The sequence below is a fragment of the Protomyctophum bolini genome (genome assembly GCF_963924005.1).
Source record: "Protomyctophum bolini genome assembly, chromosome: 7".
NCBI lineage: Eukaryota > Metazoa > Chordata > Actinopteri > Myctophiformes > Myctophidae > Protomyctophum > Protomyctophum bolini.
In genome coordinates, this window is record NC_137868.1 from 41,491,531 (window position 1) to 41,507,719 (window position 16,189).

The 16,189-nt window shown below is 45.6% G+C and overlaps 1 protein-coding gene across 2 annotated transcripts in view; it reads left to right on the plus strand.

Annotated features, from left to right (window-relative positions):
• Positions 1–16,189, plus strand: part of chn2 (chimerin 2) — a 62,200-nt gene that overhangs the window by 23,700 nt on the left and 22,311 nt on the right. For both annotated transcript variants that reach the window (XM_080767914.1, XM_080767915.1), the window contains 4 exons: positions 1,439–1,494; positions 4,227–4,258; positions 5,219–5,332; positions 5,948–6,221. In XM_080767914.1, the coding sequence (XP_080624040.1) occupies positions 1,439–1,494; positions 4,227–4,258; positions 5,219–5,332; positions 5,948–6,221 (476 nt within the window). The remainder of the gene's footprint in view (positions 1–1,438; positions 1,495–4,226; positions 4,259–5,218; positions 5,333–5,947; positions 6,222–16,189) is intronic.

Sequence of the window (16,189 nt, forward strand, 5' to 3'; positions counted from 1 at the left end):
ATAACATAATGCTTGAAACACCAAAAGGGGTTCCCGCCCAAAACGGATTAAGAGAGTTGCAAACGAATCCCATTATAAAAGGTCATTTTGAATACAACACAATAAACAATTACAGTGCAGTGGTAAAAGGCCAAGCTGTGCAAACAGAATGTGTTTCAGCTTTGATTTGAAAAGGACTGAGAGTTCACAAAAGTGCACTGAGAGATGATTGGTGCAGGAGGAGTTAGGGAATCAGAGGCTGACTGAATGGGGACGAAACCACTGCAGTTGATGGGGTGATTGGTGCCAGCTGAGATGATGTGGACCTCAGGCCTATCAGTGGGCTCTCAAATATTTTCATGTCAAGGACCCCCAACATTGTATGTATTTGGTCGCGGACCCCCGTCTCAAAACATTTTGTTCCAGGGACCCCCCCCCCCCCCCCCCAGAAGCAAAGATTATGAGTTAAAAAGATTTGCACACATTTTCAAGATTATTAGAAGCTCAGTCTACAAGCTCACTTCGTGCCACACCATGAGCTTTTTATATCTGCTATTTGTATCCAAAAATCTAAAATGACACAGATGCTTTCCTGTTTTTAAAGGGTCAATGTGATGTGGTAAAATTCAGACCTGAGTCAGACCGATTTTGGGTGGGAACAGAACACACCTCTGTCCTGTGCTTCATGCCTGTCTGTCTGTCTGTCTGTCTGTCTGTCTGTCTGTCTGTCTGTCTGTCTGTCTGTCTGTCTGTCTGTCTGTCTGTCTGTCTTTCCTGTCACACACCACAGTATTGTCACACATTTCTCTCTCTCTCCCTCTCCCTCTATCTCTGCCCTGTCTTTCTTGTCACACACCACAGTATTGTCACACATCTCTCTCTCTCTCTCTCTCTCTCTCTGTCTGCCTCTGTCCTTCCTGTCGCACACCACAGTATTGTCACCAAGGGGCCAGCTATGCACTCCAATGTTGAAGCGCTGGGCCCTAGTGGTAAGAGGAAGGACTGCAGGCGGACCCGTGGATTCTTGACGAGGAAACCCCGTGCAACCGAGCGCCCAATGTAAAGCCCAGGTGCACTCTGGGTGCACTTCCGCATTTGGACACCAAAATTTGGTGTCCAAATGCGGAAGTGAAATGCTGAATCAGCGAAAAGACGGTACTTCCGGCAGCCTTCCGGGTGCTTCAAAACGCCACTGAGCAACTTCCACTGACATGAATAGCGGAGGGGGCGGAGCTTCACGCTAGTTTAGTCTCTATCCTTTTAATACTCTATGATTGTCACACATTGTGCTCTTGATGTGTTTTGCGTTCTGCGCTGCACGGGCACATGGGTCCCGTCGGCCAGCCAGGGGCCAGAAGAAGACCCTCCATTAACTAAACCATGTGTGTCTCTCCCCAGTGTACCAGCTCCAGCAGGAGGCCCCCAGACCATTAACTAAACCATGTGTGTCTCTCTCCAGTGTACCAGCTCCAGCAGGAGGCCCCCAGACCCAAGAGGGTGACGTGTCCTCAGGAGGTCAGTATATAGGATCTGGTAAATGGATATGGTGGGCAGGCTACAGGCCATATGGGGTCACGTTTAAAGGTCACACACAAACCGTGCACACGGTGCACTGTAAATGGCTGAGGTTCAATGTATCTCTGAGAGTGCACATTTTGTACAATCTCAGAGATATTAAAGGTGTATTAACCCATTCTGAACGGGAACCCATTTTGGTGTCAGCATCATGTTATGCTTTAGCTATTGAAAAATAGCAGATCTACAAGCTCATAGCGCGCCACTGAGTGGCGCGCTACGAGCTTGTAGGTCTGCTATTTTTGAAAAATCGAAGAACGACTGACATTTTTAGAATCTGATCTCAGGTCAGAATGGGTTCATCAGACCAGTGTGTGTCCAGTGTATGAATCTGATCTCAGGTCAGAATGGGTTAATGGCCTGACGTCGAAATTAAACAAATGTCTTCGAAATCCTTTTCGGAAATAGCTATGATTCTATTATGTTTTCACGAATTTTCTAAAAAATAGCAGACCTACAAGCTAGTAGCGTGGCACTCGGTGCCACACTATGAGCTTGTAGATCTGCTATTTTTCAATAGCTAAATTATATCATAATGCTTAAAACACCAAAAGGGGTTCCCTCCCGGGATGGGTTAAGGTGTGTTAAGTGATTATGTATTTTGTTGTTTAATTATTTTCTTTTGTTAAATTACTCTATATTCCGATAAGAATTATCGTCGTCATAGAGCGTTTGTTTAGCTCTTCAGCAAACAGAAAATACATTTTCAGTTTGGGATACCAATTTGTTGTAATTGTCGTACAGGATACAGGCATAAACGAGTGAAATTGGAAGTGATGGAAAAATATATATTTCCGTTCAAAACATTTAACGGACCAAATTGAAACTGGAACACTATATACGACTGAAGTCGACGGATGATGTTTCTGTGGGGTTTCTCGATTGGATACAATTAGTATCCTGAGCTGAAAATGTAATTTGCTGTTCACGATAGATAACAACACTGGGCAAATGGCAATGATTATAATTTGACTGCGTGCACTGTTTTTGTACTGATGGTTCTGTATGTTCCCGACAAGTCAGTCAAATAAATCAGACCAACCCTAAGAGGGGTTGGCACGTGTCATGTGTAACGATTGGGACAGTCAGTGCATTCTATTTCTGATAGGAGCAGCGTTTAGCTTAGCGACAAAGCCCACACACACACGACATGACACCATTAGTTTGAGGAGAATGACAGTGACAGCATGCAGCCATGAGCTAAAGCTATAGGCCTCATGTCAAAATCTGATATGATCTTCTTTTTCTTTTATGACAACTGGGAATTCACAAAAATAGCAGATTGTATTTTTTTCAACTTCCAATATAGATCGTGAATCAAAGTCATTGTTATGTATTACCCGTGATATTGTTTGTGCATGCATGCATGTATACATACATACAGTATACACACACACACACACACACACACACACACACACACACACACACACACACACACACGTGCGCACACACACACACACACACACACACACACACACACACACACACACACATCCTGTAGGATCTGTCTGTTGGTGTGTTAACTTATATGAAGCCATACAATTCAATCTAGGCTTTAGGTTTTTATGTTTCCTCAGAGGCCTAGTAGAAACTGTACGGTATATTATGTCTTATAAAACACCTCTAAGAAAAATGGGACACATTAATGGAAGGTATAATGAGATTTCTTCCGAAGCATGTTATTTTTTGGACTGGGGTTGACATTTAAAAGCACCATATTCCTCGCCTTTTCAGTGGGATATAACTAGACTTAAAGCTGCGATACTTAAAAAGACGCCCTACACTTCCACGGGTCACCATCTCTGAATAAAGACTTTGTGCTGGTATTTTCCTTTTATGTTAGACCCCGCCCAGTAAAGCGCATGATGTATAAAGTACAGTGTATTGATCTGAAGCCTTCCCTAATGCTTGTGTGAGACACTCTCCCACTGCGGATAAGAAGACTAACACACCCTAACATCACACTGGAGTCATTAAATCTGTAGCAGCCCTCCAGCCGTCACCGTAGCTGCCTGTGTTCTCTATCAGCGCTGTGGGTCGGGTGGAAACCTTCTATGTCCACTAGTACTTAGGTAAAGTTAGCTTAAGTTGTGGCAAAAAAATGCTTACCACTAGCTTTCTTCACAGATGTGTTCATAAAGGTGTCTACTATCACAGAAATGTTTGTTCCAACCCAACTCCCTTGGGAAACTTTGTGACATTATACTTTAAGTAGCATGTGACATGTCAAACTAGGGGGTTTTCATGATGCTGAATCCATTGCAAGCATTAGTTTTGCACAAAAAACACTCCTTTGCCTAAAAATGCCCATAGCCGTCATCACATGTGATGAGGTCAGCACATTTGGGCATAAGTGGCTATATGGCCGAATTTAGCCCAAGGAGTATTTTACAAGGTTTCTGCGAGACGGCGTGGATATGCTGGTTCTTAACCCTCCTCCGCCCATGCACGACAAAAAAATGTTTGCGGCAGCTTGCAGGCAGGGATGCAGACATAAGGCACTGTGATATCTGTCCCTCACACACACACACACACACTCACAGTCACACACACACCACACACTGCCAGAGAGAGGAGCGATCGCTAAAGCCATTACATTTGAAGTCTTTCTTTTGGTATGATATCACTCCCGTCGGCCAATGTACTAATCCATCTCGTCTGTCTTCCAGATGGAGAACAGGCCCAAGTACTACGGCAGAGAGTGAGTGTACTGTAACTTCATTCCTTTTCTTAATAACTGCTCTGCTCTGCACTGCGCAGGGGGCGGGGCTGGGTGTTATCTGTCATTATTGCCTGGTATTAGATGTGGTTTAGTGGTTTAGGTTGTGTGTGTGTGTGTGTGTGTGTGTGTGTGTGTGTGTGTGTGTGCAGTACTTATGTATGTGTGTATTGGTAGTTGGCACATGTTTGTGTGCGTATCTGTTTGCTAGTGTATTTTATTGCGTGCGCGCGTGATAGAATAGATAGTACCAAATGTCTCGGAATAAACTCTACCCAGTAGGATTCTTCCATGCATTATTTTATGCACTACATTATCAGCCATACATTGCAACACTGCGTGTGTTTAAAATGGTAAAATGTTGTGGTATGTCATTAATGTCATAGTTATAGGTCAAATATGTCAGAGACATAATATGAAATGAATCGTCTCAGCACACAACTGTGTTGTGAGCTTGTAGATTATTATGAGTTTGTAGATTATTTTCAGCAAGTGTAAAAACAGTCACTACGACGGCATCAAGGCCCGCCGAAATACATTTTAGTCGACTAAAATCATATGATATTTAGTCGACTAAAACTAGACTAACACTAAAAACATTCCAGGTGACTAAAATGTGACTCAAACTAAATGAAAACTATTCAAGTCAAGAGACTAAAATCTAAATGTGCTGCCAAAAACACCACTGGTAGAGACTATAGAGAGTCACGGTGGATCTGTCGCGTGTGTGTGTGTGTGTGTGTGTGTGTGTGTGTGTGTGTGTGTGTGTGTGTGTGTGTGTGTGTGTGTGTGTGTGTGTGTGTGTGTGTGTGTGTGTGTGTGTGTGTGTGTGTGTGTGTGTGTGTGTGTGTGTGTGTGTGTGTGTGTGTGTGTGTGTGTGTGTGTGTGTGTGTGTGTGTGTGTGTGTGTGTGTGTGTGTGTGTGTGTGTGTGTCGGTTCCAGGTTCCACGGCGTCCTCTCTCGTGAATATGCAGATCAGCTGCTGGTGGGATCGGAGGGGGCGTACCTCATCAGAGAGAGCCAACGGCAGCCGGGGACGCACACCCTGGCCTTAAGGTAAGGGACGCACACCCTGGCCTTAAGGTAAGGGACGCACACCCTGGCCTTAAGGTAAGGGACGCACACCCTGGCCTTAAGGTAAGGGACGGACGCACACCCTGGCCTTAAGGTAATGTAGTCGGTGACAGAAGAGCACGCACTAGGTCTGCTATTAGAGAGTATGCACATGCATGATTTTACCACCTGTTTCTAAATGTCACATCATGCAGGAGGCAGCAAAATGCTGTTATTGAAAACACTATTCTCTATTCAAAATGATTATCGATTCAATACATAGGATTTCATCACAATCTACACTGAAGTGACTATATACTACAGTAACTTGAAAATGACTGAAGACATGACGTTTACTGTGATTAGGATGAGCTTAGATTTCATATCACAAACACCTTGTGGTGAAAACTCCTGTAACTGTAACCAGGAAAAAAAATCTAAAAAAAATAAATAAATCGATTTTTGGAAATTATGAATCGATTTTGAATCGTTCATAACGGGAATCTTTTTTTTGACACCCCTACTGTATTACCTCCTCGCTGCACAAGCAGATAGAGACTAGTACTCACTCACTCACTCTAACTAACTAACTATTACCTCCTCGCTGCGACGGTGCAGATTCGGCCACCAGACCCTCAACTACCGCCTCTTCTACGACGGGAAGCACTTTGTCGGCGAGAAGCGCTTCGAGTCGGTGCTGGACCTGGTGACGGACGGCCTCATCACGCTCTACATCGAGACCAAGGCGGCGGAGTACATCGCCAAGATGACCACCAACCCCATCTACGAGCACCTGGGCTACACCTCGCTGCTCAAGGACAAGATGGTGCAGAGGCTCAACTACGGACGGACGGAGCGCCACCGCAGGGTCACCTTCCAGAGAGACCAGAGGGTGAGGAGAGGACTCTGTTATTACTCTGTGTGACCATGATGAAACCTTTACGATTAGGGATGTCCCGACCAGAGGGTGAGGAGAGGACTCTGTTGTTACTCTGTGTGACCATGATGAAACCTTTACGATTAGGGATGTCCCGACCAGAGGGTGAGGACTAGGACTCTGTTATTACTCTGTGTGACCATGATGAAACCTTTACGATTAGGGATGTCCCGACCAGAGGGTGAGGACCAGGACTCTGTTGTTACTCTGTGTGACCATGATTAAACCTTTACGATTAGGGATGTCCCGACCAGAGGGTGAGGACTAGGACTCTGTTATTACTCTGTGTGACCATGATGAAACCTTTACGATTAGGGATGTCCCGACCAGAGGGTGAGGACTAGGACTCTGTTATTACTCTGTGTGACCATGATGAAACCTTTACGATTAGGGATGTCCCGACCAGAGGGTGAGGACTAGGACTCTGTTGTTACTCTGTGTGACCATGATGAAACCTTTACGATTAGGGATGTCCCGACCAGAGGGTGAGGACTAGGACTCTGTTATTACTCTGTGTGACCATGATGAAACCTTTACGATTAGGGATGTCCCGACCAGAGGGTGAGGACTAGGACTCTGTTGTTACTCTGTGTGACCATGATTAAACCTTTACGATTAGGGATGTCCCGACCAGAGGGTGAGGACTAGGACTCTGTTATTACTCTGTGTGACCATGATGAAACCTTTACGATTAGGGATGTCCCGACCAGAGGGTGAGGATAGGACTCTGTTGTTACTCTGTGTGACCATGATGAAACCTTTACGATTAGGCATGTCCCGACCAGAGGGTGAGGACCAGGACTCTGTTATTACTCTGTGTGACCATTATTAAACCTTTACGATTAGGGATGTCCCGACCAGAGGGTGAGGACTAGGACTCTGTTATTACTCTGTGTGACCATGATGAAACCTTTACGATTAGGGATGTCCCGACCAGAGGGTGAGGACTAGGACTCTGTTATAGAGCACCGAAGTCTGACGTCACTTTCAGTAGAGGGCGTCAGTCCCCAGGTTCATGTATTTGTTTAGTTGCATTGAAATCCCCATTGAGGCGATTTTAGATCGCCTCATATAATAACTGTGTTTGAAAAATAAACATGTCACCCCGGCCGCTTCACTCATATGCATATGAAGAATCAACTGACTGAGAGAAAACGCTAATGTTACTGCTGCTGAATTAGTTAGTTTTTAGCTAGAAGCAGACTGTATCATATATGAGTGACTGACTGTTGCAAACGATACAGAGACACCTCCCTAACAATAACGCCGAGACAGCTTGTTTATTTTTGGACCACAACGCTTATAGTAGACGATATTAAGATCACCCCATGTTATTCTCCATAGAGAAATTACTTCCGCGAACCAGGGGAATCGTCGGGATGAGCGAGTTACGTCAGGACTTCGGTGCTCTATTACTCTGTGTGACCATGATGAAACCTTTACGATTAGGGATGTCCTGAAGAATCAGGTCCAATGTGAATCATGGCCAGCGGGGACCAGGGCAGGCAATCGTATTTGGGAACAGATTGAATGAAACTGACTCCGTGTGAATCTGCCCCTAAATGAGTTCAGCTCAATTTCTTTGTTGAGACCTCAGGACATTTTGATTTGTTTCTCAAATACATTATTTGGGACCGACTGTCCGCACTTATTTGCGAAGGATGAGAACCAGATTTGTCTTTCTTAAAAGCATTTTTCCATTTTAGACCTGTTAAACCTATACAGTATGTTCAACTTTCAAGCCGGGAACGCCTCTTGTGTCATTTCAGTAGTAGTTTTTGTTAAAATAAATTAACATTTGACGTTTTTTTCAGGAAACATAGGTCAGGAGGACTTAGTGTGTGTTTTTAGAAACAGCCTCAGGTATAAGTGCTGTACCACCTGTCCAGTGGCAGCAGTTTGCTCAGGAGGTAGAGCGGGCGTCTTGGAATGGTTAAGGTTCGTTAGGTTCGATCCCCGGCTCCACCTGGCTGCGCCGACGTCGCCGTGTCAACGTGTCCCTGAAACCCTAACAGCAGGTCTGTGCCTTGCACGGTTTCCTCTGCTGTCGGTGCGCGATTGTGTGTCTGAATGGGTGAATCAAGCAATATCACACGAGAGGGTGTGGTATAACGTGATTATTAATTTGCTGCACTCTGGGGAAAAAGAGCAGCTGAATTCTTCGTTTTGATTAGGTGCGGAGGGGTGCTCGTTTGAACCACGACTAGAAGGCTGTTTCAACCAATCACATTGCTTCCTCGAAACGACCTGTTGTATAATGTGAAATAAATAGCTTTAATTGGCCTCTATGTGAATGCTTCTCCATCCATTTACCAGAATCAAAATGATACCAACATGCGTCCAAAGACATTAAGTAGGTCAATCTCTGCAACGATGCCATCTCCTGATCCGTAAATAAACCTTGACACAAGTTTTACTCTCCCGGTGTGTAAAGGTTACTCACTCCAATCACCCATCATGCTGGCCTTAACTTTTGTACAAACGCAGTGCTCATTATTCATCGTAGTTTGCATGCAATGATTTACGCATAGAAAAACAGTGTCAATGTACATGGGGGGGGGGGGGGGGTAATCTGTGAGAAGAAGTGAAATATCATTTGGGGCCAACCTAAAATGGCACTAGTTGTTTGAGAGAACGAGGTTAGAGTTTCAAGAAATTGTAGCACAAATCATTTTAAGTTTGTGCCACAAATCACAAATCACATCACAGTAAGTATAATGATCAACAGTGTCGTTTCCCCTGTACGGTTTACTGTCTCATTTGGAGCAAGTGCAACTCTCCAGAATTACACATTACTGTAAACATTCCAAAAACATCTGGGTTAACACTGATGGAATGCATTTGCATTTGCCCTTGAACAGCGTGTGTGTGTGACTGTGTGTGTGTGTGTGTGTGTGTGTGTGTGTGTGTGTGTGTGTGTGTGTGTGCGTGCTTATAGATAAAAACAAGGCCTCATTTCACATACAGTATTCCGATACTGTCCCCCACACAGCACGGTAAAATTCCCATCCACGGATTGATTGCAGGGCTTGTGTGTGTGTGTGTGTGTGTGTGTGTGTGTGTGTGTGTGTGTGTGTGTGTGGGAGGAGGTGGAGTGGCCCTCCCTTGTCTGGTGGACAGGCAGAAGTACATTGTCCCCCTCCTCCTCCTCCCCCCCCCGCATATTCACTTCATCTGCTGCGCTTCGCTGCGTCCTCTGAAAGGTAATGATGACTGAGGGGAGCGGGGGGACTTGTCCCGCCATAGCCGTCCTAGTGGTGTAATCAGACAGACAGCGTTCTTGGCCCGAGACGAACCGCATTACAGTAGCCTTTTGTCTTTCCAAACGCTGGCTGGCTGGCTGCTGCCGAACGATAGTCTGTCAATGATTAACTGTCAGTGGCGGAGGAATGCGTACGGGGTGTCTTGCTCTCTGACTGACTGACTGACTGACTGACTGACTGGCTGACTGGGGGAGGCAAGACTTAAGCCTCCACTAGATGGCAATCCAACAGAGCTGCTGTGATCTTTTTACCCCTGTCTCCTGACAGATGCAGCTATACGGACTTTGCATAATGTCGTCTTTTAACCTTTTTAAGCATGTATATACAGTATAAATGTATGTATTTATTTATTTATTGTCAAAGAACCCCGCTCCCCCATAGTAGACATTGCTATTTTAAATATTTTTTCCTAGAAAGACTTGCACTAAATAGGCCAGGGTTACACAGTGGTTCATTATAAGAAACACCATTAATTTTGAGTGGTGCAACCACTCCTACAACCATCAATGTCCGTGTACCTGTTTGTGTACCTGTTTGTGTACCTGGATGAGCACGAGTATGTGACTTATTAATAGCAGTAGGGGGCGCCAGAAACAGAGAGAGGGGTAGTGCTGTGTCTCTAATGAGAGAGAGAGAGAGGGAGAGAGAGAGAGAGGGGTGGATTGCACCACTCAGTTCACACGTGTGTGATTTTTTTTCTTAGCAAGGTTAAAATCACAGAACATGACTTTCATACGTTTTCTTTTCATTTTATTTTTACCCTTCATGTCTTTTAGCTTGAAGAAGATCAAATCAATGACTCGAGGAGGGTTTAATTAATGAGTCTTCATGCGGCGGCTGATAGTTTGTCAGCCTGACAGCCGCTGAATGGCAGGGATAATATGACACACCTGTCAGCAGGCGTTGTTATTAACACGCTGCGCTATTATGTGAAGCTGGGAAAATGAGTCGGCAGCAGCACTGCAGTCATTTGTAAAAGTTACGGCTACAGTCATTCATACTCTGTCGCACCCTTAGACCCTTTCTACAAGCGTTGCTTAACACTTTGACGGCGTTATATTAATATGTGACATGTATACCGAGGCTGCCCGGATTGTTTAATTACCTTTGGAGCATAACGCCAAAGTATTTTTCGCCTTTGATCCATGACAATCCGCTTGAAAACACTCCAATGATTTGTTATTGAGCCGACAAAAAAAGCCACTTCCGTGATCCGGGTCAAAAGTCAAAGAGCAAAGCGACTCAGTTTCCCAGAAGCCCTTGCAAGCCGGCGGTTGGTTGATTTCCGGTTACGTCATCATAACGCCCCCCTCCTCTCCTCTCTCTCTCTCTCATTAGCAGGCAACAGTGCAGCACTAATACTATCTCTCTCTCTCTCTGTTTCTGGCACAACAGCGTCCCTACTGGTACGGTAGTCATAGTCATACTGGTGCTCATGAACCAACACATACATAGGCACACACATAGGTGAACACGGACATTGCTGTTCCTTGGAGTGGTTGCACCACTCAAAAAACCCCACACTGACTGACTGCAACCTACCACCGAGCAAGCCGCTGAACACACAATCAGTCCACATCCTTGTCAAATAACCACAACCAGAGCTGCTCAGTGCTGCGTGGAGGAGTAAACATTTACATGCAGCAGCAGCAGCGCTGCGGATGTCTAGATGTCTGGACTGTCAATTGACTCTGTGTAGCTTTAATAAACCACCGCCCTGCTTCGGCTGCCCACTTTAATACAGCGGGAGCTGGAGAGGCTGCCGGGTCGAATGGAGCGCCCGGCTTCACAGCTTGCTAGTGGACTATAACACCTGCCTCCTCCTCACTCAATATAAACAGAGTGCTGCGCACAAGATAAGGCCGTGTACTGCATGCGCACGGATCTAATCACAAGCACCTGTGTCTCATCCTGTCCCTTTTAACCTCCCCACTTACTCTCCTAATAAGACAGAAGGGGTGGTGGGGTGGTACTGTAGGTGGTAGCATATTTAAGCATATTAAAGCTACCGTATTTTGAGTTCCTTCCCTTGTGGTAAGTGGGCTGATGAAAAAAGGGTGAACTCAAAATACATCCAATGCACTCTGCTCAGTTCAATTTAAAATGTAAAAAGAAAATCGGCTATTTTCTGTATTTCAGTCGGATAACTCACGGATGTATTGAGCAAATATTTATTATAGTATGAGAATACAAGTGTGCATATAACATTTTATCTACAGTATATAGGGCTTAAGTGCTTAAGAATATGTCCCCCTCTGTCTTTTTTTTTTTTACCAAATTGAACCCTGGGTACAGCACGAATGAATGTAAGAGTAGAACGGAGGCCCGTTCCAATGGCCTGCAGGACAGTAGCGTTTTGCTTAATATCGGAATGTTGACAAAATACACCACACCCGTTTAGTGTTGCCGTACAGTCAACACTAAACCGTGTATTCACTTCATGTGGTGTTGATAGGTTGTATACGGTAATTGTCATGACTCTCATGAGTGCATATAGGGTTTAGTATACCGTGGGCAGAATTCTCCCACGAGGTGTGACGGATTTGCTTTAATCTGTCTGGCCACCTTGCGCGTATACTTTCCTTTGCACGCACTCATGCACGGCATGCGCGCAGACACACACACACACACACGCACACACACACACACACACACACGCACACGCACACGCACACACACACTAACAAAGAAACATTCACATAGACACGCATGTGTGCACATGTGTGTTTCTACATGTCGGTGTCACTACAGCATAATCACTCGTCACACTGGTTTTGATCACAGCAAATACGCTTCTAATGCTCTGTTGACGCTGGCGGCGACGCGGCGACAGGCTCCACGTCGTTCCCAGTGGAACGACATGTAGACGGACGAGCTACAAAGTGTCCTCCGTCACTTGTCGTTGCATGGTGCGCTACGAAAAAAGAAATGGAGCTGAACTCGAGCTGAACTCAAACGATAATAATGTTTTTTTTTTTGTTCACCATTTCCACGTCCCGTCTCTCTCTTGCCGTTGACTAAAACTAGTACCCTGGGCTATTTGACCGCATCCTTTTCATTAAACCCCATTGCAGGACGGAAATACCTTTTGGTGTTTTCTGTTATACTTTAGCTATTGAAACATGGCTGATCTACAAGCTCATAGCGCGGCACACATTTTTGAGAAATCGTGAAGATGTGGCGCAAATCTTTGAATATATGTTCTTTCACAGGGAACGTTTTTAGCTTCTTGGGGGGTCGCTGAAACAAAACATTTTCAGTTGCCAATTTCATATAATTTTTGGGGTCCTTGACATGAAATAGTTTGAGAACCACTGACATAGAAACCGATTTTTCAGAAAACTGAAGTAATTTCTTTTAGCCTCGGGTCTAAATGGGTTGAACAACAACTCAGCAGCAATGTCTACTGTCTGTAGCTGGTCATGTGTGGCCATTTGTTAGCTTTGTATTGCCGGCTTGCCGCTAGTGCGAACACAGCATAAGAGAGGAGACTACTGTATGTGACGTGCAGTTACACATCATTAGTTGTTCGCTCGGGGGCCGGCCCCGCTTGCATAACAGAACACATCTCGGGACAGATGACTGTGTGTGTGTGTGTGTGTGTGTGGGGGTGTGTGTGTGTGTGTGTGTGTGTGTGTGTGTGTGTGTGTGTGTGGGGGTGTGTGTGTGTGTGTGTGTGTGTGTGTGTGTGTGTGTGTGTGTGTGTGTGTGTGTGTGTGTGTGTGTGTGTTTTGTTTGCGCACTAACGCAATGGCCTCTCTCTCCTGCTTTGTCCGCTGAGAGCATAGTCAAAAATAATTGATGCCTATTCATCTCTCTTTTGATTGTGAGTGACTTGTGAAAACAATAAGGAGGCGACGCCTTATTACGAAGCATACATGTTCAACGGCAGCCCTTTTTAACAACGATGTGACTTAACAACAGTCGGCTCGGGAACACAGTAGCTATTTCTAGTCGCATTCTTTTTACAAAGGGTCTGTGTCTTCCATCCGTGGACACTGTGCGGTATTCTTTGGGCTTCTGTATGCCCTGCAGCAAAACACAGAACGTCTATTTTCCTGTTGGTCAGGGTTCGTTCTGTGGGACGTATACGTACGCGCACGCTATACGGGTCGGTCCTGTTTTGCTTGTGCCCACAGAATGAGCGGTGTTGTTTTTGTTTTCCCATGATTCCATGCGGCTGGCGGCGGCGGTGGCCACCACCACAGAGTCTGCTCAGCTGTGCCCGCCCGCCCGCCCCGCACACCACAGTGCTTTGTGGGAATAAAAAGGGGTCAGGGCCGTTGTAAAGAAAGCAGGGGCTTTTATTTTATTTTTTCTTGTCCACCTTTTGTGCCCCTTTCTTCTGTGGCTCTTCTCTAAGAGGACAAGGAGCCATCTGCCTCGCGGACAAAGGGCACAGGCCTAATTCTCATACTACCCCCCCTCCCTCCCCCACCAACGCACAGCCACTCTCTCCCTTTCTGTCACCCCCCCGTCCCCGTCCCCTCCCCTCCCCCCAGCAGGAGGAAATGTCTCTTGCTGGTCCTTTCATCCATCAATATACAGTACATCCTTCATGCTCTCATCTGGTTTGACTGTACATTGTGGCAGACAGTATACATTCACTACATTGTGGCAGTATATATACATTGTGGTAAATGGTGCATTTATACGGCGCTTTACATAGATTGTGCATTCCATTCACACACACACACACACACACACACACACCGACGGGCGGAGGAAAAGCATGCAAGGCACCAACCTGCACATCGGGAGCAATTAGGGGTTTAGCAGCGTGTTGCTCAAGGACTCTTTCTTCGACACTACATTGTTGGTTGTACATTATGGCAGTACATTGAGGCTGTACAATACATTGTGGAAGTAGGTACATTGTGGCTGTAGTGTACATTTGTGGCTGTACATTGTTGATGGTACATTGAGGCAGTACATTGAGGCTGTACATTGAGGCTGTACATTGTGGCAGTGCATTGAGGCAGTACATTGAGGCAGTACATTGAGGCTGTACATTGTGGCAGTGCATTGTGGCAGTGCATTGAGGCAGTGCATTGAGGCAGTACATTGAGGCAGTACATTGAGGCTGTACATTGAGGCTGTACATTGAGGCAGTACATTGAGTCTGTACATTGAGGCAGTACATTGTGGCAGTACATTGAGGCAGTACATTGTGTCTGTACATTGAGGCAGTACATTGTGGCTGTACATTGAGTCTGTACATTGAGGCAGTACATTGTGGCTGTACATTGTGGCAGTACATTGTGTCTGTACATTGAGGCAGTACATTGTGGCAGTACATTGAGGCAGTGCATTGAGGCAGTACATTGAGGCAGTACATTGAGGCAGTACATTGAGGCAGTACATTGAGGCTGTACATTGTGGCAGTACATTGAGGCAGTACATTGAGTCTGTACATTGAGGCAGTACATTGTGGCAGTGCATTGAGGCAGTGCATTGAGGCAGTACATTGAGGCTGTACGTTGTGGCAGTACGTTGTGGCAGTACGTTGAGGCAGTACATTGAGGCAGTACATTGAGGCTGTACATTGAGTCTGTACATTGAGGCAGTACATTGTGGCAGTACATTGAGGCAGTGCATTGAGGCTGTACATTGAGTCTGTACATTGAGGCAGTACATTGTGGCAGTACATTGAGGCAGTGCATTGAGGCTGTACATTGTGGCTGTACATTGTGGCTGTACATTGTGGCTGTACATTGTGGCTGTACATTGAGGCAGTACATTGAGGCTGTACATTGAGGCAGTACATTGAGGCTGTACATTGAGGCAGTACATTGAGGCAGTACATTGAGGCAGTACATTGAGGCTGTACATTGTGGCAGTACATTGTGTCTGTACATTGAGGCTGTACATTGTGTCTGTACATTGAGGCTGTACATTGTGGCAGTACATTGAGGCTGTACATTGAGGCAGTACATTGAGTCTGTACATTGTGGCAGTACATTGAGGCTGTACATTGTGGCAGTACATTGAGTCTGTACATTTTGGCAGTACATTGAGGCTGTACATTGAGGCAGTACATTGAGGCAGTACATTGTGGCAGTACATTGAGGCTGTACATTGTGGCAGTACATTGTGGCAGTACATTGTGGCAGTACATTGAGGCTGTACATTGTGTCTGTACATTGAGGCAGTGCATTGAGGCTGTACATTGAGGCAGTGCATTGAGGCAGTGCATTGAGGCTGTACATTGAGGCAGTACATTGAGGCTGTACATTGAGGCTGTACATTGAGGCTCTACATTGAGGCAGTACATTGAGGCTGTACATTGAGGCAGTACATTGAGGCTGTACATTGAGGCAGTACATTGAGGCAGTGCATTGAGGCTGTACATTGTGGCAGTACATTGAGGCTGTACATTGTGTCTGTACATTGAGGCAGTACATTGAGGCTGTACATTGAGGCTGTACATTCCTCATTGTGTCCTAGCAATAGATGGCAAACCCTGATGATAAATGTCCTCTCCTGATCTGTTCTGTCCCCATACCCAACGCTGCCTGCTCCTCTGTACTGTATGTCTCTCTCTCCCAGCCCACTAGTGGCCTCTCATACAGTCTCAGACTGTCTGAAACGCGTGGCTGCCTGCTGTGAAACACGGGGTACATTGGCGTCCCGACTCCCCAAAGCAATTTATTTTTAAGT